This window comes from Balaenoptera musculus, chromosome 3, assembly GCF_009873245.2.
Source record: "Balaenoptera musculus isolate JJ_BM4_2016_0621 chromosome 3, mBalMus1.pri.v3, whole genome shotgun sequence".
NCBI lineage: Eukaryota > Metazoa > Chordata > Mammalia > Artiodactyla > Balaenopteridae > Balaenoptera > Balaenoptera musculus.
This window is the reverse complement of record NC_045787.1, coordinates 129,410,767-129,436,735: the sequence shown is the minus strand read 5'-3', so window position 1 is coordinate 129,436,735 and position 25,969 is coordinate 129,410,767. Positions and strand designations below refer to the sequence as shown.

The 25,969-nt window shown below is 46.2% G+C and overlaps 1 protein-coding gene across 1 annotated transcript in view; it reads right to left on the bottom strand.

Annotated features, from left to right (window-relative positions):
• Nucleotides 1-25,969, bottom strand: part of GALNT10 (polypeptide N-acetylgalactosaminyltransferase 10) — a 225,075-nt gene that overhangs the window by 37,959 nt on the left and 161,147 nt on the right. Inside the window, 1 exon segment of the mRNA XM_036848411.1 lies at nt 3,890-4,099. Within this exon segment, the coding sequence (XP_036704306.1) occupies nt 3,890-4,099 (210 nt within the window).

The window sequence follows — 25,969 nt, the reverse complement described above, 5'->3', positions numbered from 1 at the left end:
TGGGAGGGTCCCTGTTCTGGCCCTCCCCATTCCGAGTCCTGAACTTGACTTGTGGCTCAGCAGGTAGGCACTCCAGCACTTGCCTCTCATGGCAGACTGCCTGTCCCTGAAGCTCCCCAACACCTCCTAGCTGCTGTCAGAGAACAAATGGTCCTTGCGAGAGAGTCCAGCTCACATTTTCCAACAGTCAGAACTACTGCAGAGGGAAGGGACTATCCCATGAGCTCCTCAGGACTGGAGGCGTGCAAGCAGGGCCTGGTGGACCTCTGCCCTGCAGGAATGCTGCAGGCAAGGTGACTCAAGATAGCAAACAGGGGTCTTAACCTAGATGGCTCTATATCCCTTTCAAGCCAGGGAGAAGCTGATTCTATAAAATTCACTCTCTGCCCTTTAGTGCGCTTCCTGCCAAGAAGCCCTGACTACAGCCAGGAGGTGCCAGTGATTGGGGCAGATGATCTGCCATGAGGGGCAAGTGGGCTGTGCTTGGGTGACTGGCTGCTTGGGCCAGGAGTCAAGTCCAAGTCTTGGAATGGGGAGCCTGGTAGGGCCAGGGTAGGCTGGCAGCTGCCTAGGGCCCAGGGTTCATCAAGCTACAGCAGATTTTTCTTCCAGGAGAGAAAGCAAAGAAAAGTGTTGCCTTTTTCTAAACTGCAAGACACGATCCATAGGTGGGTCATGAAACTGTGTGTGTGTGTGTGTGTGTGTTTGTAGTGAAGTAAAAAAGAATGTCAAGGTGCATTCTAGGTGATGAGGGAAAGTAGTTTTGGGAAATACTTCAGTCATACTGCATCAGTGTATACATTTGTGTACTGGATTGACATGTCTAATGTATTTCTAACTGTGGCACATGGTCAAAAAAACTGAGAAATGGTGCTTTTGACGCTGTGTCCCCAAGTGTAGATCTGGGGCCACCAGTGCCAGAAGCACCCAGGGTGTGTTTAAAAACCCCCCTAGGGCTGGCCTGCCCCAGGCCCACTGAATCAGGATCTCTTGGGGTGGAGCTTGGATCTGCCTTGTGGACATGCTCCCTAGGGATTCTTAAGGAAGCAGAAGAATCTTCCCAGGGAAAGATCTAGAAAAGGGCCTCCCTTCCTGATAATTCATGGCCACGTGAGGGATTTCCCTTCCAGAGAGGGTGTGTGCTGACGACACAGTGCTCTTCCGGATGCTGGCTGATTGGGGGAGGTGTAAGGTCAAGGCGGTGGCATCAGAGGTAGCATTCCACGGTGCTGCACTCACTTGAAGACACAACGCCCAGGTGCAAACCCTGGTTTTGTCATCTACGAACAGTGTAACCTTGGAAAAGGTTGTCTGATGCCTCTGAATCTCTGTTTCCTGGCCGACAAAATGGAGGAAGACAGCACAAATTTCCTGGGATCTCTGTGAAGCCCAAGTGGGACGATGGGGCCAAGATGCTTAGCCCAGCCTCGAGCACGTGATGAGCCCTCTGCTGACATCCTTTGTGCCCAGGATCGCTGAAAGCAGCTCAGAAGCAGGAGCTGGGAGGGTGAATATCCCCCTCATTCTCTCTGCCCTTCAGTTTTCTCATTTGCAATATGTGGATAATAAGGCCTGTCCTGTCCGCTTTACCAGTCACATTCAAATGTGGGCTGTGATCAAAAAAAGATAAGGGACTAGCAGAGGCATGATGATGATGACGACGACGATGATGATGATGATGATGATGACAGTGATGATGGTGGTGACAGAGACGAAGAAAATGATGATCAACAGTGGCTTTCCTTTCAGGGGAGCTGAATCCCTTTCAGGCTCAGAAATGCCTACTCTCCAAAGAAGGCAGAGTGAACTGTGCGTGTTCATGGTTTCAGAGACAAAAGCCGTGATGGGCTCGGCTCGGTCAGCTGCTCATATTAGAAGGGATAGACTTTTACATCTACACCAGTGGTTCACATTTCTATTGGAAAAAGGGAAAAAGAAGAGGAAGAATGTTTCTTCCATGTATGGCTGCAGATTATGAAATTACCCTCATATATTTCCATAGAAACAGAGTTAAGGCTGTTAACACAAGGGTTAAGGCTTGTTAACCACAAGCTCAGCTTCGTGTTCTACCACTTCAGTCTCTTTATGAGTCACTGAATGACCCCCCCAAACGCGATGTTCCTTCAGGACTATAAATTAGATGATTTATTATTTTTTTAAATTAAAAACAAATATTTTATTTATTTGGCTGCATTGGGTCTTAGTTGCGGCACGCAGGATCTTTCCTCGTGGCGCGCAGGACCTTTCGTCATGGCGCACTTGCTTCTCTGGTTGCAGCGGGTGGGCTCAGTAGTTGTGGCACATGGGCTCTCTAGTTGTGGCGCATGGGCTCAGTAGTTGCAGCATGCGGGCTTAGTTGCCCCATGGCAGGAGGGATCCTAGTTCCCCGACCAGGGATCAAACCCTCGTCCCCTGCATTGGAAGGCGGATTCTTAACCACTGGACCACCAGGGAAGTCTCAATTAGGTGATTTATAGTGAAACTTTTTTTCTTTTTTGTTCTCTTCCAGTCGTGAGAGGCAGATGCAGATCTCTTGGTTTAATTAAGTAAACAGTTGACCAGAAGATCTGGGTTATATCCTTTTCCTAACCCAGTGGGATCCTGGACCCTTGGGGTCAGAAGCATATCATCTGATATTAGAGTTTCATGCTGATCTGTGTTAGGAAACAAACTTGCTGGTTTATCCCATTAAAGCATGTGGGTTTTGCTTTCTGTCCTCACTTCTGAATGGGGGCCTAACCAGTGCTCCCTGAAGTACAGTCCCTGGACCAGCGGCACTGGCACCACCCGGAGGCTGTTAGGAATGCAGCTTCTAAGGCCCCGCCCCAGACCTCCTGAACCAACCACCCTGGAGCAGGGCTCAGCACTCTGCGTGTTAACAAGTCTTCTAGGTGATTCTGATACACACTCAAGTTTGCCCTGAACTCGAGTCCTCTTTGCTCCCTATGCTTTCTGTTACGGAGAGCATACCCATCCATTTCTGAGGCGTTCACTTTTCTCTCTGGATTGACAGATCTTCCCCAATCTGCCTCCATCTCTGTCCCTCACCTGACTCCCAGCCCCAGTAGGACATTTCCTCTTCAGCGTACACCTGTCAGCAGCCGCTCAATGCCTTCCTCAAAGCTCAGAGCCTAGGGATTCAGACCTGGCTCTTCAACCATCCATGAGGAACCTCACTGCCCAGCAGCCAGGTCTCATGTCTCCCTTCTGTCCACAAGGCTACGTGGACGACTCCTGGATCACGCTGCCCTCTGTCTGGAGCCCTTACCTGAGAGCGGTCAGAAACTCTCCAAAGAGGAAATGAATTTAGGGAGGCAGTGTGGAATCCTGAAAGAAGATACACTTTGGAGCCAGAGAGATGGTGACTTTGACACTTACTGCCCAAGGGACCAAGTGAGTCACTCAAAATCTCTGAACTTCAGTCTCTTCTATTATAAAAAGGGGAGACTTTCGACCTGGCATGGTTTTGTGAGGGCTGAAGATAAAGCTTACAGCCTTCCCTGCTCACAGCAGCAGTGCAGTGAACAATAACTGTTCTAAGTTGGTATGACGGTGTTCCCTACAATTTGGCTCTTAGCAGTAGGCAGCCTTGGCTTGCTTTCCAATAACACCTGAAGTAACCTGGGAGAAGCAATCATGTCACTAGACACTAATGTGCTTTATGACTTCGGGCAAGTCACTTCCCCTCTCCGAGTCTCAGCTTCCTCCTCTGTACAATGAAGGGACAGAACTTTTAAGGTTGCTCTGAGCACTCTTGAGGGCCTGATACCCTCGTGGCGCCTGGCATTGTGCTGGGTGCATCTCAAGCAGGCAAGGGAAGCCTTGTAGTATAGATGACTCCCTGCAGAAAGCAGGACCGGAGGCCAGTGGCTCACTCCAGGCCGCCTACCTCACCTTGCAAGCCTCCCTTACCGAGCAAGGGGGGGGAGCCAGTTGACATTGGCTTCACAGTGGGAGTCCAAGAATGTGATGACATCCCCAGTTGCTGCTGAGGCCCCCAGCATCCGGGTCCTTATCAGCCCTTCCCGTTTCTTGGTTCGGAGAATCCTCACGCTGGGGAAAAGGGCCATGTAGTCTTCAAGTGGCTTCTTCAGGTGCTCTGTGAGGGAGAGAGAAGAGGACAGATGGATAGATGGGTGAGTAATCATTCTTGTGACCCCTTCCTTACATGTGCACTGCACTTTACAGTTTAGATAGAGCTTTCCAGTGCACTGTATCATTGGACCTTTCAGATAGGGTCAAGAAGGGCAGGAATAACCACCTGTGTGTTGCAAAGGGGGAAACTGAAGTTTAAAGAGGTCCAGTGTTAGTGCCAGACCTGGAACACAGAGAGACCTTCTGTATGAGGGCGTTAGCAGCTGTGGTTTATGTCTGGCTGGGACTCATTCCCTCATTTTCTAGCAACAATACTCTGATTTTCTTTGGGAAACTGCCCCTCCCCTTCTCAGTCCTTCAGACTTGGGTGGGCTTGACTGAATCTCCAAGGGGGAGGAGCATGTGGCTTGGGCCTGACCAATCAGGGCATTCCATTTCCTTGGCCACAGTGACTGGTTCAGGGATGGACATGTGGCCTGAATTGGTCCAAACAATGAATCCTGAGAATTCTTTTTCAGAACTATTGAAAAATGAGGCCCTTTTTTCTTACTAGAGTTGCTAGGTTGGTTGGCCCTAAGTCTGGAGTTGCTTGTGACATCTTTAGCAAAATGAGGTGATGAGAGGTGGTGGGAAGATCTGCTGAGACTGAAGTCAACATGTAAAAAGAGAGTGAAAAGATGGAGAGAGACATTATCCTGATAACATTTTGATTCTCCAGATCCCCCTGTGCCTGAAGTAGAGAGACTCCCAGATGTTCTTATGAAACATAACAACCAATTCCTCTTTTTGCTTATTCTAATGTAGGCTGGCTTCTGGCCCATGCCTGGAAAAGCTGTTATAAATAAATCTCAAAGACAGTCTCTTTCTACTAAAAGTGCCAGCCTTAACGTTAGTGTCTCTTGATTTTAATCAGGGTTACGGCCCTTTATGAAAACTCTAGTATGGCTACAAAAAACCCTATAGTTTATATCCTACTTAATGGTGAAATATTGAATGCTTTTCTACTAAGAGCAGGAGAAAGGCTGTCCACTTTCTCTCCACTTTAGTACTGTTCTAGAATTCCTACCTAGTGCAACTGGTAAGACAAGGAAATAAAAGGCATAAAGACTGGAAAGAAAAAGGTAGCAGTATTTTTAATTGTAGATGACATGATTGTTTACACAGAAAATCTTAAGAAATCTACAAAGAAACTAGAACAGGAAAACTTTGCAAGATTTCAGGATACAGATCAGCATTTAAAAATCAACTGTATTTCTATAGACTAGCAAATAAGAAAGCTATTTGAAAAATACAATTAAAATGGTAAAAATACCATTTACAATTTAACAAAGTGAGTACAAAATGTATACTGAAAACTACAAAACACTGTTGAAAGAAATGAACAACCAAAATAAACGGTAAGATAGTCCACGTTCATGGATCAGATGACTTAATGTTGTTAAGATGGCAATACCTCCTATGTTGATATACAGATTCAATGTGGTCAAAAAATCACAGATGGCTTCTTTGCAGAAATTGACAATTGACAAGCTGGTACCCAACTTTATGGAAATGCAAGGGATCAAGGAATCCAGGACAGCTAAAAAATGTTTTTTTGTTTTTGCTTCTCTCTGAAATATTTGGGTTCTTTTTTTTACTTAATTAATTAATTAATTTATTTATGGCTGAATTGGGTCTTCATTGCTGCGCGCGGGCTTTCTCTAGTTGCAGCGAGCGGGGGCCACTCTTCATGTGGTGTGCGGGCTTCTCGCTGTGGTGGCTTCTCTTGTTGCGGAGCACAGACTCTAGGCGCACAGGCTTCAGTAGTTGTGGCACATGGGCTTTGTTGCTCGGAGGCATGTGGGATCTTCCCGGACTGGGGATCGAACCTGTGTCCCTGCATTGGCAGGCAGATTCTTAACCACTGCGCCACCAGGGAAGTCCCTAAAAAATGTTTTGACTACTTATACATGAACGCTCATAGCAACAGTATTCACAATAGCCAAATGGTGAAAATAACACAAATTTCCATCACCTCATAAATAGAAAAACAAAGATGGAATATATCCGTACAACGGAATATTACTCAGCCAAAAAAAAATGAAGTACTGATACATGCCACAATGTGGATGAACCTAGAAATCATCATATTAAGTAAAGGAGGCAAGACACAAAAGGTCACATATTATATCATTCCATTTGTATGAAATTCCAGAATAGATAAATCCAGAGACAGAAAGCAGATCAGTGATTACCATGAACTGGGATGGAGGGGGATAGGGAGTGACTACTTAATAAGTATGGGGTTTCCTTTTGGGGTGGTAAAAATATTTTGAAACTAGATAGAGGTGATGGTTGCACAACGTTATGAATGTACTAAATGCCAATGAATCGTATACTTTAACATAGTATCGTATATTTTAACATAGTTAACTTTATGTTATGTGAATTTTACCTCAATTTAAAAAAAATGGGTAAAGGACATGAATAGGCACTTCTTGAAAGAAGATATACGAATGGCCAATAAACATATGAAAAGATGCTCAACATCATTAGTCACCAGGGAAATATAAATCAAAATCATAACGAGATACTACCTCACATTCACTAGGATGGCTATAATGAAAAAGTAAGATAATAAGTGTTGACAAGGATGTGGAGAAATAAGAATTCTCATACACTGTTGGTGGGAATGTAAAATGGTGCAGCCACTTTGGAAAACAGTCTGGCACTTCCATAAATAGTTGAACACAGTTACCATACAATCCAGCAATTCTACTCCTAGGTGTATATCCAAGAGAAATGAAAATATACGTCCACATGAAAACATGTACACTCATGTTCATAGCAGCAATTTTCATAATATCACCAAATTGAAAATCAAATCATCCAAATACACATCAACAGATGAATGGATAAATAAAATGTAGTATATCCATACAGTGGAAATACTATTCAGCAATGAAAAAGAATGAGCTTTTACAATAATATGAACGAGCCTGCTGGGTTAAAGAAGTCAGATAATTCTGCTCTGAGTTCACTCCATCTGGAGTTAGAGCTGGAAGGGCCCTCCTAATTCAGGGGCTGTGGCTGAATCACCTGGTGAGCTGGCTGCAAATACAGCTGCTTGGGCATCCTCCCAGGCGACTGTGATTTGGTAAACTGAAGGCAGCATCAGCATCTTTGGTTTTACTTGACCCACAGGTAATTCTGATGTACAGCTAGGCCTGGAAAGCACTGGAGTAGTTCAGTCTCTTCATTTTATAGACAGAAAGCTGAAGTCCAGAGAAGGGAAGGTGCAACAGTTAACAGTAGAGGCAGGGCCCCTTGACTGCTTGATCCAGAACCCACTGAACCTTTTATTTTTCTAACCTGTATAGAAATGAACCATTTTCACTGCTAAGGCAGATTATGACTTGCAAAGGAGCTTCACATATTTTATCTCCCTTGATTCATAAAATCATACTCTGCGTTACAGTTCTCCCCATTTGACAGATGAGAAAACTGATGCTCAAAGAAGCTAAGAAACTTGCCCAAGGTCATACAGCCAGTAAGTTGCTGGGTTCTCTGTAGAAACATGAGGCTTTCCCCTCTCTAGCTGTGTTTTCCCTATCTCTCATAATCATATACTACTGGCACGATTTTTGCCACTTCTGCCTACTTCACTACGATTTATTTAAGATTTTCTTTTTTAAATCAACTCACTTAAAAAAATATATATATATATATATTTATTTATTTATTTTGGCTGCACTGGGTCTTAGTTGTGGCATGAGGGATCTTTAGTTGCGGCATGTGGACTCTTAGTTGCGGCATGCATGTAGGATCTAGTTCCCCAACCTGGGATCGAACCGAGCCCCCTGCATTGGAGTGCGGAGTCTTACCCACTGGACCACCAGGCAAGTCCCAGCTCACTTTTCTTCAATTAAAAATTTAATTTATTTTAAAAGGAAGCGTTAAAAACTATAAATGGAAAATCGGTACCATTTGTGATAAAGAGCTAATAAATTAAAAAACCCAAACAAATAAGAATAAAGCGACGTTACTAGATTTTAGCCAGATCTTCCTGCCTCCCTCTTTGTCAAGAAGGGAGATATGGGCAACCAGCCGAGACTTTCCATCTGAGGGTGATCAGAGGAAATGAAAGAGAGCTGAAAAGAGGAAGCATTCTCTCCCCATGAGTCAATGTTACTTAATGCAAAGTCTCCGGGCCACCTGAGACCATCTTAGGTACCGCTTAATCACTTTTGTGCTGGCGCACTTGGGGAAACACTGCTCCAGACACTTAAGTCTCCAGAAACTTAAAGAGTGGAGATGAGGTGTGTTTTGTGTTGTGTTCTCTGGCACCTTGCAAGTCGCAGCAATTAAAAGATATACAGAGGAAAGATTAACTTCATATACAACCTGAGGCTGGAAGGCTGAAAAATACTCCAGATCGCCTCTTGCTTGCTTGCAAAGATTAATACGGCTTCTCCGGCCCTTTCCCACTTCTCTTTGGAACAGTGGCTCTGTAGAGAGCAGAAATAAATTTGCCCTAATTGAAGGACTAAATCTTTCCAAAAGAGACTTTCTTGGGCAGTGAGACAAGATAGCAAGAGGCATGATCACGCTCCAGATAGGCTGCTGTTTGGGCAGGAACACTATCTTTAAAGAAAAGAAAAAAAAATCCACAGTCATTGTCTTGTGACCAGCGCTTCTTCTTGGCTGGGTTCAACTGGTAGGTCATTAACACGAGGATGAGATAATCTCGTATACCACACACCACTACTCCCAACAGAGGGAGATATATCCCCCTGTCCGGCTCTAGTCATTGAGGGCCCTGCTCGGGCACAGCCCCATCGCTAAATCACCCCAAACGCAGATGGCCGCAGTCATTACAGATGGACCAATTAAGGCCTTTTGACAGCTTGTGGCAAAGTCGGCGCAATTATTTAGGGGCATTTATGCTCCTCCTGTCCTTATTAGAAAGAACATTTACACAAAATCAAGACTGTTGCCTTATTTTACCATGCTGTGTTCTTGGATGAGGACAGTCCGTAAAGTCATAGAATTTTAGAGCTGGAAGGGGCTTTAGATGAAGATGATGACGGTTCTGACGATGACAATTACACGGAACAATTCCTGAGGCCCTGCTCGCACACGGAGCTCTCTACTGTGTATACATAATCTCTGTCGCCTACACCACCACTACAAATGGGGTACTATGGCCCCCTTTTATACAAAAAGACACCATGAGGCTCAGAGCGGGTGGTGTCACCCGCCCAAGGAGCACAGTTTATAAATGATGGAGCCAAGGTCTAAAACCCATCCCTGCCTGACTGTAAGAGAGCACCAAACCCCATCTCTGCCTCACTTCCGTCAGACCCTCCATTCTACCCAGAGAGGGACGGCTAGGACCGGAAGTTAAATGTCTTGCCCAGAATCATACAGTGAGTCTGTGGCACGGCGTTTTCCACGCCGGGACTTCCCCCCACCTTCATAAGCCCTAGGGCAGGGATGGCAAACAGGCTTCATGGAAGTGCCTGTGCTCACAGGTGTGTAATGGATAGCTAAAGCAATGTTAAGAAAGACTCTGAGGCTATACCCTGGCTCAGCGTGCAAATGCCAGGGCTGAGAGATGTCTGCCCTGATGCAGCAGGAAGGCAGCTGTCCTAATGCCGCAGACGCATCATTCCCATTGCAGGGGTTGCTCTGATGGCACAGCAATACAGAATTGCTCTTGCCCTTATTATCCCTAATCTCACGAGGAGCCACAGCCATCCAATGGGGGGGGGGCGGTGAGGCTGATCCTGAAGGTGAGCCCCCATCAGGGTAAGGCTCTACGCAGGTGTTCAAAGAGCACTTACCATAGTGCTCCCAGGTGGATTCTGGGTGCCCTGCCCAGACCCCTTCAGCATTTTGTTCTCTGCCTGCCTGCCTCCCACCTGCCAGCACCTGCCGCTGCCTGGGGCTCGGCATCCACGTGGTAGACCTCCACTGAGGGCCGTCGTGTGTGTGCACAACCGCCCCGGCTCCCTCGCCCCTCAGGCGAGATAACCCCGAGCACGTGCTCTGTGCTGGCTCCCAGTGGGGTCACCGTGGCTGCCTGCCGTGGTGCCCGGCATAGGCACCCTTCCTGGCTGTCTCCCCTTCCTCTTCTCACTTCCCCACTCTCTTGCTGCTGTTTCCTGAAATCTCCTCTCAAACTAACTCCCTGCACTCAAATCCTGTCTCAGGATCTGCTTCAGGAAACCCAAACCAAGACAGTGTCCGAGTGGCAGTCATGGGTTAGAGGATCTGCAGGGCTGAGGGTGTGATCCCTTGAAGGTGACGACTTTGGATCAGCAACACGATGATGTTTGGAACCATGACTTCTGTAAATAACGGTCACCACGTGTCTAGTACACTCCCTGCCAGGCATGAACCCAAGCACCCGACATGCATTTACGCACTGCATCTTCACAAACACTCCACGAGGCAGGTTGGTATCCCTGTTTTACTAATGAGGAAACTGGGGCACTGAGAGATTTAATAACTTTGCCCAGGTCTACACAGTAAGTGGCAGGTCTTGGATTTAAACTCAGGCAATCTGGCTCCGGAGTCTGTAGGCTTCTTTGTTAAACTTTTTTAAAAAAAATTAAGAATCATTTCAAACATATTTTTTAAAAAGTAGAATAGGGGCTTCCCTGGTGGCGCAGTGGTTGAGAATCTGCCTGCTAATGCAGGGGACACGGGTTCGAGCCCTGGTCTGGGAAGATCCCACATGCCGCGGAGCAACTGGGCCCGTGAGCCACAGCTACTGAGCCTGTGCTCCGCAACAAGAGAGGCCGCGATAGTGAGAGGCCCGCGCGCCGCAATGAGGAGTGGCCCCCGCTTGCCACAACTAGAGAAAGCCCTCGCACAGAAACAAAGACCCAACACGGCCAAAAATAAATTAAATAAATAAATAAATAAATAAAAAGTAGAATAGAATAACAAAGCCCCAAGGATCCATCACTCAGCTTTGGGAACTGTCACTGCTGGCCTCTCTCGTTTCATCCCCACCCCTGCCCACTGGATGATATTGGCGCTGATGGAGTTTGTGCCTGTAACCATCGTGCCATTAGAGGGGAAAAGCCAGGGAGGTTAACATGGAAGGATATTACAGCTTCCTCTGGACTAGCTGTCCCTCTCCTAGGAACACACCCAGTGAGTTATCCCAATGTTGGGCACCCAGTATCTTCTCAGGAAATCCTTGGTGATTATCTCATTGGACTCCCCGCAATCACCAATTCTGGGCAGGTATCATCAGTTCTGGTGTTACTGGAGGGGAAACTGAGGCTCAGGAAAGGGAAGGCCTTGCCCTAAATCTCTCAGCTACTGAGGTCTGAGTGAGGACCAGAACCCAAGGTCTGTGCTTCCTTGGTCCTCCTTGTATATCCCACCTGAAAATGCACATACTTCCCCGGGAACTGCAGCCTCCCTGGTTCCTGCGTTGAATGGAGCCTTTCCCTCCTGTCTGGTCTGAAGGGCACTTACGACTCTGAGGATGGTTCTCCCTGGTGGGCTGTGCACCAGGAGTTGCACTCAGAGGAGTTGCTGAGAGTTGAACCGTGTCCTCCCCAAAAGGTATGTTGAAGTCCTAGTACCTAGGAATGTGGTCTTGCTTGGAAATAGCATCTTTACAGATGTAATCAAGTTGAGATGAGGTCATACTGATTTAGGGTGGGCCCTAATCCAGTGGCTGGTATCCTTTATAAGAAGAAGAAGAAATTTGGACGCACAAGGAGAAGCCACTGACCACAGAGGCAGAGATTGGAGTGATGCTTCTACACGCCAAGAAACACCAAGCATTGCTAGGGAGAGGCGAGGAGGGATCCTTTCCTAGAACCTGCAGAGAGAGCATGGCCCTGCCGACACCCTGATCTCAGACTTCTAGGTTCCAGGACTGTGAGGGATTAAACTTCCGCTGTTTTAATCCACTGGTTTGTGATGCCTTGTTGCGGCAGCCTGAGGACACTGAGACAGAAGAGAGGTTCTCGTACACTGGCATCGAAACAATGCCACAGCAAGAACACGGCCCCGGTTCTGGCCACTGCTGTCTCTTGTCTGGACCACTGTGGTCTGTGGCCAACCAAAAGAGCCACGACTGCTGTCCCCGCGTCCACTCTGTCTCTCTTCAGTCTGCACGTGCAGTCCAGGGGGCCTCTTGGAAGAGAAGAGGACTGCACCATGGCACCCTTCCGCTCTCTTGCTTAAAACCCTTCCACGGCTTCCGTGGCTCTCGGAAGGTCCAAAATCCTTCCCAAGGATGACGAGCTGTGTATGGTGGATCCTGCCCCCTCTTCAGCCTCATCTTGCCCTTCCCTTCCTTCCTGCCTCCTCCATGTCATCTTCTTTCAGGCGTTCAAAGACCCCAGTACGACCCACCCCTTCTGCCTCAGAGTCTGTATCCAAGCCGGTCCTTCTGTCTGGGCTGCTGAGGTCTAAGCCTCTTCACATATCCCCCCAGTTAACTCCTGCTCATCCTTCAGATCTTGGTTCACACCTCCGACTCCTCACTAAAGCCTTTCCTGACCTCCCAGACCAGAGCAGGTCCCTAAGGCAGATGGCCACAGAAGCCCTGGACCTTGCCCTTCATGCCGCTCAGCTCGGGTCATGGTTCCATACCCATGGACTGACAGTCTGCTTCCTTCTCTCTAGGCTGTAGGAGGGAGAGCTCTGTAACTGCTCTGCTTGGCAGTGTAGCCTTCGTGCCTAGTGGGGGGCCAGAGGCATCTGCAAATCCCTGCTGAATCCACACGCCTTCCTCCTCCATCATTTCATTTGATTTGATTTGATGTGATTTCCCTGTGAAGGAAGCAGGTCACGGCTCATCATCCTCACTGCAAGATGAGGGAAGTCAAGTTCAGAAGACGTTTCTGGTCCAAGGTTACACAGCCAGCCAGGTAAGTGGTGAAGACAGGACTCAAATCCAGTTCAGTCTGTTCAGGAATCTTTGCTCTACTGCTGTGTGTAATCAAATTAATTCCCAAGCAGAGTCCAGGGTTTCAATCTCTGGTGCCATCGAGCCTTGCAGAGACTCCTGCTGAGGGGCACCAAAAATAAAGGAGCTCTGTGTGTCACCAGAGCTGGCAGGACACCAAGCATATGGGAGAGGGCCCCGTGGATGGGACCGCAAGGGAAGAGGAGAAGGGGGAAGGAGAGGGGAAGGAGAGAGAGGGGGAAGAAGGGGAGGGGGGAAGTAAGGAACAAGTCACAAACCAGACCAATCCCTGTTGGTTCTCTGGCCTCGGGGGTGTTGTCAATAGTGCAGAGGTCGCAGCGGGAGAGGCTGCCTTCTGCACGCTTGGGCTGGCTTCTGGGACTTCTAGGTGTGCTGGGTCTTGTCACGTCTCAGCTCCGCTGGGCTTCTGGCTATTAAAGTGTCATAGCTCATCTGTTTCCAGGATTGATTTATTCTCTTGTAAGTCTTAGCCACTGTATTCTAAGGCACTGCCAATCCATTTGGAGGTGGGCAGGGTTCACAACAGCAGGCAAAACCCTTTGTCCTATTTTGATACTCAGGTGCTTCTAGCCAAAGGACAATTGTTAACATGAGGTAGACCCTCCCATCTTTATTGTCACCGTCAGTGTCATGGTTTCTGCTGGGTGCTTACCGTGTGCCTAGGCTCAGTGTTAAGCACTGTTACCTACACACATTGTCTCGTTTCATTCTTACAACAACTCTCTAAGGCAGGCAGTGTGAACTATCTTAGACAAGGGGAAACTGAGGCCTAGAAAAGTTCTATGCCAATCTATGTTCAGACAGCTAGGAGGTGACAGCCAGGAATCAGACCAGGTGTTTCTGGCGCCAAAGCGGGCATTATTAACCATGAAACTACACCACCCCTTGAAGTCCCTGGTCTCTCCATTCAGCCAGGTGGGTACCAGTTTCCAATCCCACAACCTCAACCCTATCTCCTACCCCCTGGGGCGTCCAGGGCTTTCACTTGCTTGGAAAACTTGCAGACAGGTAAATATAAATAGCAGGAAAATTTAAAAGAGAGGTCAGGAAGGAAAGCTATGTTTGCACCAGGATGGGTTTTTGGCAGGGCAAATGTACAGGCATTTAGGCATCATTTATTGTTTGGAAAAGGAAAGCAGACGAGCCCTTCAGGAGAGACATCCTTTTTCTGGCCCAGAGTCCTAGGAGGAGATTCAGAGAGTGGCAGAGCTGAAAGGGGCCTCCGAATTCAGCTGGAAGGCCTTTTCCATTCTCCTTTGACGCGGGTCCTCTTATAACACATTCTAAGGCATTAACAGACACTTTTGATGTGTGTTTTTGAAAAAACAACCATTTCTTTCTTTTTTCCCTTCCCTCTTCCCCTCCTCCCCCGCTTCTTGATAATAGCTTTATTGAGATATAATTCACATATCATACAATTTACCCATTTAAAAAGCATACAATTCACTCTCAAGGAGCCATTTCTTGCAATGCTGAAAGTAGTGAACCAACCGTCCCTTAGTGAAGGTCTTTCTGCCAGGGAGAATTCAGTTCAGTTTAGTCAAGAAAGCATTTACTGCACTCCTGCTGTGTGTCAGGAACTCTGCCGGGCACATTCCTTTCTGTCGATCTAACAGGGTGGTTTTCAAAGTGTGATCCCCAGACCAGCTGCAACAGCATCATCTGGGAACTTATGAGAAATGCCAATTCTTAGGCCTCACTCCACACCGCCTGAATCAGAGGAGTGGGGCTGTCGATCTGGAATTTAACGAGCTCTCCAAGTGATTCTGAAGCGTGTAAACGTTTGAGGGACACTGGTCCAACATAATGCAGACGGTGACCTCAGAGAAATAAATCTAGGCGATTGTGATCATACAGCTGCCCCCTGCATCTGCGGGTTCTGCATCTGGGGATGCAACCAACCACGGATTGAAAATCTTCAGAAAAAAAATCCAGAATGCTCCAAAAAGCAAAACTTGAATTTGCTGTGTTGTGGCAACTATTTACATAGCATTACATCGTATTAGGTATTATAAGTAATCCAGAGACGATTTAAAGCGTTCGGATGAGCGTAGGTTATATGCAAGTACTACGCCATTTTATATAAGGGACTTGAGCATCCAGGGATTTTGGTATCTGTGAGGGCAGGGTGTGGTGGTGATGGTGCTCGAACCAATCTTCCCATGGATACCAAGGGATGACTATTTTAGGATCTCTAAGTGATTAGAAACAGAACCCCATGTTTCCTGCTAGAATAACAGAAAAACTAAAGCTCTCCAAGGAATCCAAAACTATTTCCTGACCCTAGCAAAACTGTGAAGGGGATGGGTGCCCTCTCATCCTCCTCCTCAGACTCACAGTGGTCCCCACCTGGCCTGGACTCCCCTTCACCTCCCACCAGGACCCTCCTCTCACCTTCAAGTGAGAAAAGATCTGACAGACGAATGCACCTCCTGAGAGGCTCACAGCAAGGCTTCTCAAACCACAGCCCTAAGAATCCCTAGGGGAACTGGTTTTCACACACTTACCTGGGCAGCCTCGGAGATTCTGATTCCCATTTTGTTACGTTCCAGTAACAAAATGCATTTCTGGGGGGAACCTTTGGGAGGAGGAGAGGGGAACCAGTAGGCTGGGCGTTGTGTGGCGGGAAGAGTCAGAGCAAAGCGCATACGTGACGCAAACCCCTCCTCTGCCGCTTCCATCAAGTGTTCAGTAAAGTCTAAAGCCCTCCAGTTTTGCGCACATGGACTCTGCCGGGTGCTCTCCATCCAGAGTGGAAACAGAGTGAGTCCCTGAGCAGAAGCCAGAAGCCAAGGAGACAGCAGACTCGGGTTTACACCTACTAGGCACCAGGAGCTGTCCCAGGTACTCGGCTGGCTCATCCCACACACATCTTTCACTGCCACCCTATGAGGGGTAACCCTACTTTACAGATGTAGAAACTGAGACTCAAGAAGGGTCTGTCACCGCCCATGATCACACAACTAGTGGTGCTTTCTCTGAATTCAAGCCCTAATGTGTCTCTTTTCACCATCCCTTACAATCAGTGGCCTCTTGGTCTGATGGCTTAGATTAACTTGTTAGGTTTACAGGCAAACCTCGTTTTATTGCATTTCACTTTACTGAGCTTCGCAGATACTGCATTTTTTACAAAATTGAAGGTTTGTGGCAACTCTACATCAAGTAAGTCTGTTGGCGCCATTTTTCCAACAGCTCACTTCGTGTCTCTGTGTCACATTTTGGTAATTCTTGCGGTATTTCAAACTTTTTCATTTTTCATATTTTTTACTGTGATCTATGAACAGTGATGTTACTACTGTGACTCACTGAAGGCTCAGATGACGGTTAGCATTTTTTAGCAATAACGTACTTTTGAAATTAAGGTACGTACATTGTTTTCTTCAGACACACTGCTATTGTACACCTATTAGACTGCAGTGTAGTATAAACATAACTTTTACATGCACTGGGAAACCAAAAAAATTCATGTGTCTCACTTCTGAACCTGTAATACCTCCGAGATCTGCCTGTATTTCTCTGGCACTTTTCTGAGAATGAATGGGAATTTGACCTCCAATCTAAAGACAAACTGTACACCTTCCCCAAACAGTTGCTTTGAAACCACAAACCCCTCTGTTCCTTGGTATCACATTACAAATTACCCCACTCCTCAGGGCACAGGTATTTGGCCTGAACATGCTTTTGGTGATTTCAAGAATGAATTACACTCCTTCCTCAAGCAATCACATCCACCAGCCAGCTCCCAGAAATAGAAAGCACTTCTCACACAAATTAACTCCTCTCCCCTCTTTCACAGAAGATGAGTAATCTATTAAAAACGAGATGCTATTATCTAAACAGGCAGCCTTATCTTCACTTTTAATTTCAACTAAATGCATTGGTCCCTTTTCAGTGGGTGGGTAGGGCCATAAATCTGTTTAACAATCAGATGACAAATAAAAACATACCAGAAGCTACAACTATCAAGTTAATTACAGCGTCCCCTGTTTTCTGAAAGCCACTCCCCACCAATCAGCTACAAATGAGAAGACAAGGCTGGGTCCCTTGAACTTGGCCATCCCCACTTTTTCGCCCAGTTGGAGCCCATCCAGGGGAGCAGATTCATGGGCAATTCCAGTTGTGTGTTCTTGGTAGCTGCTCTTAAATTATGTCAGGTTGTCAGGTGCTGGAGAGCAACATGTGTTTCATTTAGGATGCCGGCTTCCATGCCTATCGTTTAAGGTGTTATTAAAAAAGAAAAAAAAAATTCTCCACTTTAGCAACAGTGTCAGCCTGTCAGTTTCATATTTGTTAAAGGGCAAAAGTATTCCCCTGGGGAAGATTTTCCTGCTCAGTGCGCAGGAAGAGAAAGCTGTCCTTACCACCCTCTCTAACTACTGCTCCCTATCCCCCCAAATCCCAACCCAACCTCTGGAAACCTCTGCTTTTTGGAGTCCTGAGACCTCATCCGGGCCTCTTCCCTCTCTGCTTCCTAATTGGTTAGCACCGGAGGAGGAACCGTGGTATCTTCAGCTATTCACAGAAACTTCCACATCAGGAACTAACCTGGGCACAGAGGTCATCTTGGCCTCTAATCCCTTACCTCTCCTCCCATCCACACTGTTGCTACAGCACAGGTCTACTGATGTCATCTGGTGACATTTCAGGCCTCCCAGCAATATCCAGAGCTCACCTTTCCAGATCCATCTCCCATCTCAACCCTGCACCCAATCCTCTCTCTGCAGACACCACTTGACTAATTTTCTTGCCTTTGTTCCTTTACTCTTGCAAATCTCACAGCTCAGAGGATTCTTCTCTGCTTCTCTGTCCCAGGGAATCCTATACTTCCCTCCAGGATCAGCTCAAAGTGCTCCTGAATCAGCAATCGTGCGAACGATGCTCTCCTGATGCCACTGAGTGTAGCATGTGCTCTGCTTTCCATGCACGTTCGGGTTCAGGACTTGTGCCTCTCTGCCCAGCAGCAAGCTTCTTGAGGGCAGGACTGAGTGTGATTTATTTTCCCATCCCTCACAGCACCTGCCATGTGGCAGGTGCTAACAGATGTCTGGTGAATGATCCTGGCTTGATATATTTTCCTTGTCATTTGCTGCTTTTATTTTTCAAAATCCATGTCACCATGACATGGCTCAACATGTCACCCAAAGGAAGACATCAAGCATATTCAGGGGGCACTGCCATCTAGGTATTCACTTGTGAGTCTCTAAGCATAGGAGGTAGCATCAGGAAGCAAAAGTCAACTTCACAGCTGATGTTTATCAGTGAACTAACCACTCATGAAATTCCCACTCAAATATCACTCCCCACTTAATGAAAGGGTATATCTTTGCCCATCATATCCAAGTCTGTTTGTGAGATGGCTGTGTTTCAGATGTGACCATCCTTCAGTATAACACAAACTAATTACAAGGTGCTATAGAGGGAGCAGCAAATGCAAAGGCCCTGAGGCAGGTGGGGGCAGAACCTAAAGCAGTCATTAAAAATGGTTAATGTTTAAGGCCATTTCCTGTAGGTGGACACTTGCACAGAATCCTGTTAGGGCATGCCTCAACAATTCAGACAGACTGCAGGGAAAGAAACACCGCAACTGATACAGGTAGACTTCATTTTTGGATGGAAAGTGTTCTGAATGTTTTATCTTTTTCTTTCTAAAATGGAGAAGTCTTTACTAATTTTTTGTGATCCTAAATATGATGCATTTGCTGTAAAAAAAAGTTTTTTTAACCATCATGGAGGAAGGTAACATCTGAGTGACAAGCCACTCTGGTCTCATCCACTAGAGATGGACATTCTTAATAGTTTGGTGTACTGCTCACCCAATTTTCCAGTGTTTTTGTGCTTATTTATCTATTTCTTCTGAAACCTGCTTTTTTTCCCCCCATTTAACAATATGTCATAGTCATCTCTCTATATCAGTACATGTAGATCTATCATGACCTTTTTCCTACTATCTCTCTTGATCTACCAATTAACCCAGGTGAGGGGAGCAGTGCCATTTTGCCTGACATGGAGACTAAGGTTGGGAGAGATGGAGTACTTTGCCCAAAGTCAACAACTGGTAAACTAGAAGACCAGGCTCTCTGCCTCTGTAGCTCATGTCCTGTCTCTGACACTATGCTGTCTGCCTTCAGAAGAAAGGACTAGATCCAGAAGAAAAAGTTTGCAGACAGCGAGTTCAGCTCAAAGTAAGGAAAGAGATTTCTAATGATAAGAGCTGTCCAGTAAAGGAATGAGATAGCTCATAAGACAGTGAGCTGTCCATAACTGGAAGGATTCAGAGGCTGAACTTATAATGCAAACCGTAGAAAAGACTCAAACGTTGGAGAAAGATGGCATGGCCTTGAAGGTCCCCTCCAGCCCTGGGACTGTGTGATTCTACGGTTCCAAGATGACATACCTGTTAATACAACCTGCCTGTCCATACAAAAGGCTCTAAGACTGGTGAAGATCCAGCTCTGAGGACCTAATCCTTTAACCCAGTGGCTCCTTCTGAGATGCATTTAGTAATCAGCATGGAGAGAATGTGGTTTTCTTTCCATAAGCTCTAGCCTATCTTATCTGCCCCTGTAATTGTCTCCCTGCCCCAGTGGAGTAACTTGTACTTTCAATGTTGTTGTTGTTGTTTTTTAAATTGAACTAGATAGTTTTAATCAATTCATTGACTTGTATGTCCCTATTACAGAAGATAATCTTGATTTTACCCTCAAATCAGTAAGGAAAGGAAAAGGTGGTAAGGAAAGCTTTCTCTTCCTGCGCACTGAGCAGGAAAATCTCCCCCAGGGGAATACTTTTGCCCTTTTAACAAATATGAAACTGACAGGCTGACACCGTTGCTAAAGTGGAGACTTTTTTTTTCTTTTTTAATAACACTCATTAAGAATTTATTTCCCACCAACAACAATCCTTTTAAAAAGTACAGATTAAAGTAAAACATGTTCTCAAAGGAGAATTTGAACCTCAGGGAAAAAAATCAACCAATTTATTTCTGGCAAATTTCAAACATATACAAAAATATCCACAAAAATCTAATGAACTCTCTCTTTGTATCCATTACCCGGTTTCAACAATGACGAGCTCATAGTCAATCTTATTTCATTTAAACCCAAACTCTCAAAATCAACCACTGGCAAAGTTGCTTGAACCTAGTATTAGACACAATATGATTTCATTCATTAAATTTTTTGTATGAATTCTCTAAACATCACTGTTGTATTTTTTTTAGTGTGTCAAGGGCTAGAAAACACATGGAATGTTGCCTTCAAGGGAACTCCACAGGGTGGGTATGTATGAGGCAACATGGGCTGGGGGTTTTGTGTATTCTGAACCCAGAGCAGCACTGGACAGATTCTTCCAGTCCTCTGGTTGTGTATGAGTTGCTCGATGCATGTATGTGATTTGTTAACCTGTGCTCAAGTACACACACACACACACACACACACACACACACACACACACCTCTAACGCTTACTGCTGGGCAGAACAGAAGGAGCTGCTCATATCTGGGATATCATAAGCTTAAGACCAAAGAGAAAGCACTGGCCTAGGACCGCTGTGGCGAGAGGCTCTCAGCCCTGGCGAGGCATCTTGTTCCCATGCAGAGACCCAGATGGCCGTCTGGGTTGCAAAGCCATGGACATCTGGCATCCCCCAGGAGCCAGGTGGTATGGTCTGTGGCATGACAGCAGCAGCCCCTGGCTCCTCAGTGCCTTTTCTATCTGGGTCTGTCACAGGCCTGCCTCTCCCCCACCGGTGGCCCCGTTCCTGTGGGTTACCATTGCCTTCCTCTAGGCACGGGAGAGCATTTAAAAAAGTGTACAATACGTGCTCATTTTGCAAATCAGATATGTGAAAATAAATGAAATATCACCAATTAACCCACTGTCTTGATGGCCTCTTTTAATATTTTACGTCTGTTGGGGCTTGTCCCCTTAGTAGAAAATCCCCGTGGTCTGGAACACCACTCCTCCATATTCCTTATTGCACAGTTCAGCGCAAAATAACATTTAACTGAGCCTCCATTATCTGCCAGGGAGGGCGTGAGCAGATCAGAAGCCAAGACAACCAAGCTCAGGCCCCAGGTCTATCAAGCAAGATATTTCTGCTACAAGAATAGCATCAACAGCTGACACACAGTGAGAGTGATTCTGTACAACATATGGTGCCAAGCATCCTACAAGTGTTATCTCATTTAACACCCACAGCAATCCTACAAGTGGGACTGTCATCTCCATTTTACAGATGAGAAAACTGAGGCTTGGAGAGTTGGAGGATCTTATATACTGCTAGTAAGTGGCAGAGCAGGGACTTGAATCCAGGTCCGTGTGACTCCAGAGCATGTGCTCCTAACCACCGTGCCTTCCTTTAATAGTGGAAGCATGTGCAAAGATTAGCAGCAGCACCCGAGGACTGGATGAACGTTGGGGAGGGGACCAAGGGGAGTGGAGGTCTCCCAAGCAGAGTTTCAAAGGAATCATTAGGGTGGTGAGGTGGGGAAAGACATTCTAGGTAGAAAGAAACCATGCAAAGGAAACAGAGCCTTAAACAGTCGAGTATATCCAGATAACTATACAGAGTCCACTGTCTTCTCACCAGTGAAAAAGCTTGTTTATAAACAGTGAAGAAGTAATGCATGATTTCTTTCAATTGAAAGGGGTATTTTTTAAGTATGTATGAGTATCAAAGAGAGGCTTTGCTAAGAAACAAAAATTTAGCTTATAAAGGCTTAAGACATAAACCTCCTCCCACCCCACCCCTCCCCCGAACCCTGGAAAGGGAACATGCTAAAATCTCTTGAACCCTGCAGGAAATAAATTGCTGGGTCAACCACTTTCATTTCTTTAAGACAGTACTATTTTTTAATTAAATGAGAAATAATACACATATTCTCCTTGTTAAAAAAAAACCCCAAAACTACAAATACAAGAGGATAAAGTTTTAGTTTCTTTTGCTATGATCCTTGGTCCTACTTCACTTCCCTGCCTCACAGGTAATGGCTGTTAGCAGTTTGGAGTATGTCCTTCCATGCCTTTTTCTAATATGTTTACTCAAACATATGCATACACATTGAAAACATAAAGTATTGCTTTTGTTTGTGTGTGCATTTATAAATAAATGGTTCTGCAGCTTGCTTTTTTTACACTTTATAGTACATGTTAGAGTTCTGTTTATGTCATTTGGATTCCGTGCCTTGTTTTTAATAGCTGCCTCATATTCCATATTAGTGATATATCACAGTTTATGTTCCTTCCTCTGATGGGCACTTAGGTTGTTTCTAATTTGGTGCTCTTACAAACAGTGCTACAGTGAGCATCCTTGTATGTGCCTCGTGGTATAGACGTGGTGACTATTTCTCTAGGACAGACACCGAAAAATGGAATTCCTGCATTATAGGATGTGCACATTAAAACTTTTGGGGTACTTCCAAATTTCCCTCCAAAGTGGAATTCCCAATTTTTGTCCCCCCAGCAGTTCCTGTTTAGAATGGTGAGACCCTTGGGAAGGAGGGTGGGGTGGAGGGAGGAGAGAGGAGAGAGGGTATATTTTAAATGGCATATTGGATATAATAAAATAATGATTTAGAAAAATAGCTTCTGTTGTCATAATACAGATTAGATAAAGTGGGGCTGGACAACATCTTTTTTGGGGGTGATACATAAAAGAAATGCTCTCAAAGAGTGGGCCAGGCCCTGCTCCTCCAAGAGTCTCTGGTGAGAGAGGTGAGGAAGGAGAGGACTTGCATATTTTTTTAAAGGGAAGTAAATCTTCAAAAAAGGAAAGAAAAAGAAAAGAAAAACAAAACAACCCAGAACCTTGTTAGGATTTGGGGTGGGGGGGGGGGTTGGTCACTGAATAACCGCTGGGAAGAACAGAACAGGGGAGGGGGACTAAGCTCTCCCTCTCTCTTTTCTAGCTGCTCCTGGCCTCTGGGGAGACCTGCGTCTTAGGAGGTGAATCTGGTCACCATCCAAACCACGGGGCTGGGCCTGAATTCCCCAGAGGCGGGGCTGCCCCACCGACTTCATAAATCTTTCCTAGGGTCAGACACCGCCGCTCAGCTGGTCTGACTGAAGAAGGTTGTCTAACCTGGCCGGGCCAGAACTTCAGGGGCGAAAGCTGCCTCTGGGGACAGCGGTGGTAAGGGAGGCGTGTTTCCGAGGCTTTTGACACGTTAATGGTATATGAAGGAGGAGACAAGCCTTCAGAACAGAGCCCGGCTCTGCTCCGAAGTGTGCACCAATTAAGATGATTACTGGTTTCCTTACAACACAAATACTAATGGCCTGTCACGCTCTGGCATATTCTTCTTGGTAACCTTCAACTCCGAATGATTAATAAGTCTTTGGTGGCAAGGCTCATACACACAGGCAGAAAACAGGGCTGGGGGAACTCAACTCTGACGACTGCACATCCAATGAGGCAGAGGCTTGTGGAAACAAGTTCTGAAGGACCGGGACTGCTGGGGAGGGCATGGCCACCATCAAAGGGGACCGTGTCCTGGGAATGCTCTTAGGAATTAGAATCAGAACTAGCTGTGTGACCCCACAAAGGTCGCTTTCCTCACTTTCTTGTTACATGGGGATAGTAACCCTTTTCCTGCTGGCCAGGCAGGATTGTTTACATAGGAGGGTGCTTAAAGATGCAGAGAATGGGAACATCATCATTACTGGCAGTCATGAAAATGAGAGGGGACACACAGATGGGAGTGGGAGTACATACAGCACAGTGGTTAACAGCCAGGCTCCAAATCAGGCAGACTTAGGTCGAATGTCTTGCTTTTCTACAGACCAGTGCTGCCAAGTCACTTAAATTTCTCTAAGCCTCCGTTTCCTCATCTGAGAAGTGGGGATAATATAGAACCTCCCTTCTTAAGGTGTTAGGATGAAACGAGATCACATATGCGAGTGCTCAGCAAGCCCTGGGTCTGGGACAGACTGAGTAGTAACACTGTTAGCCATGGTTATTATTACTGTGGCTACACCAAAAGCCAGGAAAAAGGGCTTCTACCTTGGAGACCGCAAGGAAACCCCACTTCCCCAATTTACATCTTCTAAAGACACCTCCTCCACACACACAACACTTCAAATTCCATTTTTTCTATTTTATCAAGGCCAGAGTGCACCTGATTGTCCTAAACCCAACTCCTTCCCAGGGTTCTGTGAGTTTGACCTCAGGAGAAAAATGGTAAAGACTGTTTTCCATTTGGCCCTTTCAGAAAGATGAACTGCTAGGTAGAGGTACCAACACCTCACTGATGCTTTTGGTCTAATATTCAGTACTTACTGAGGATATAATCAGAGGAAGCTCCCCCAAACACTGTTTTATTCTCCCATTCATCTTATGTAAAGCACTGTACAAAAGGGTCTCAAAACCTTCTCTTCCAACCCAGTCACTGCCCCTAAATCCTAAATTTTGGAGCACCCGGGGCCCCACGTAAGTCCCCACCTCAGCTCACAGTGGGAGCAGACCCTACGGAATGCTTAAAGGACCCCAGGATGGAGACAAGAGGGGGCCCACATGCTTCCAGGGCCAGGCAGCCGAGGGATGTGTGTGACATGGACCAGATGGAAACCCACAAACCCAGCTGGGGTCACATGGGAATGTGGGCCCAGAGATGATACCAGGAGAACCGGAGCACCAGATTTTTAGTGGAATTCTCCTAACTTCTAAATATTCTCAATTCAATCAGGTTTAAAAAATTATTTTGAAGGTCAAACAAGAAGGTCTATGGGGCTGTATCCAGCACCTTGAAAGGAACATAAACTCTTCAAAGCTAGAAGTTTATGACCTAGAGCAAAGGAGCAGTAATTTACCAAACGGGGTTCTCTAAGACCAAAGGAGTTCAAAGGATCAGAAAAGAGAGACAATAAAAACCACGGGTAATTCCACCACCCAGGCCACTATTACCACTTGGATCTATATACTTCCAAGCACTGGGGGAAAAAATATATGGTTACAGATGTTTTGCTTGGTTTTTATATTGCATAGGAACAGGCCCAGACGTACACATTGATATGCAGCCTTTGCTCTCCTGTGCTTACCCTTATATTGCAATCACCTTTGCATCCTGTCCTCCTTGGGCCACTCTCTTACACCAAGCCCTCTTCCCGGTCAAAATGTGCTCACTCGGCAGTTTTTCTGGCATGAACTGAGCCAAGGTCTCAAATTTAAGTGATGAACAGTACCTCTTAAAAGAAAAATATTACGGAGACCTCTTCCATAAACATACCCAAGGATTTATCTGAGAAATACTAACCAAGGAAACCAAGGTTTCTGACTTCCAAGTGTGAATTTTCCCGGCAAAGTGTCTCTACAGTTGCTAAAATAATAGTTTAAAAGATTAAAAATCAAAAGGAAAAAGGAAATTAAATAAAACCTACCTAACTCTTGGATCCACTGAACCTCAGCTTCAGAAACACTGGTCTCAGGCACAACAAGGGGTCCCTTGGAACCCGAGGTCCCTGAACCCTCACACCATTCCTGCCTGCCTGATCTCCCTGCTCTCCTTAAAAGAAGCATCAGGTACTTCAAGTTTCAAGGGTTCCCCATGTATTTCCTCTCACGTGCAGATGGGAAGGCACAAAGCTCAAGGGACAATCTGGGCAATGTGGGGGCGTCTCCACACCGAACACTGGCATCAACCCAGAGATGTGCGCAGCTGCGGGGTCTCCAGCACGTGTGAGAGGAGGGGTTGGCACACTCAGCGGGTCTTATAAATGCAGACGTAATCTTCTTAGCTGGAGGCACCTTTATGCTTCCGCTAAAAGATGAAATGAATTCAGAGTCCATTCCTGTTCTAAACATCAGAACAGAGGCTTTCAGGAGATGAGGTCTCCCTCAGTTCTGCAGCTGAACGCCTGAAGGCGGCCCTGGGTCTGCGACGGGAGGAAGGGGAAGGGGCTGGGAGGCAGGGTGGACCTTAGTGTGGACCCGGTT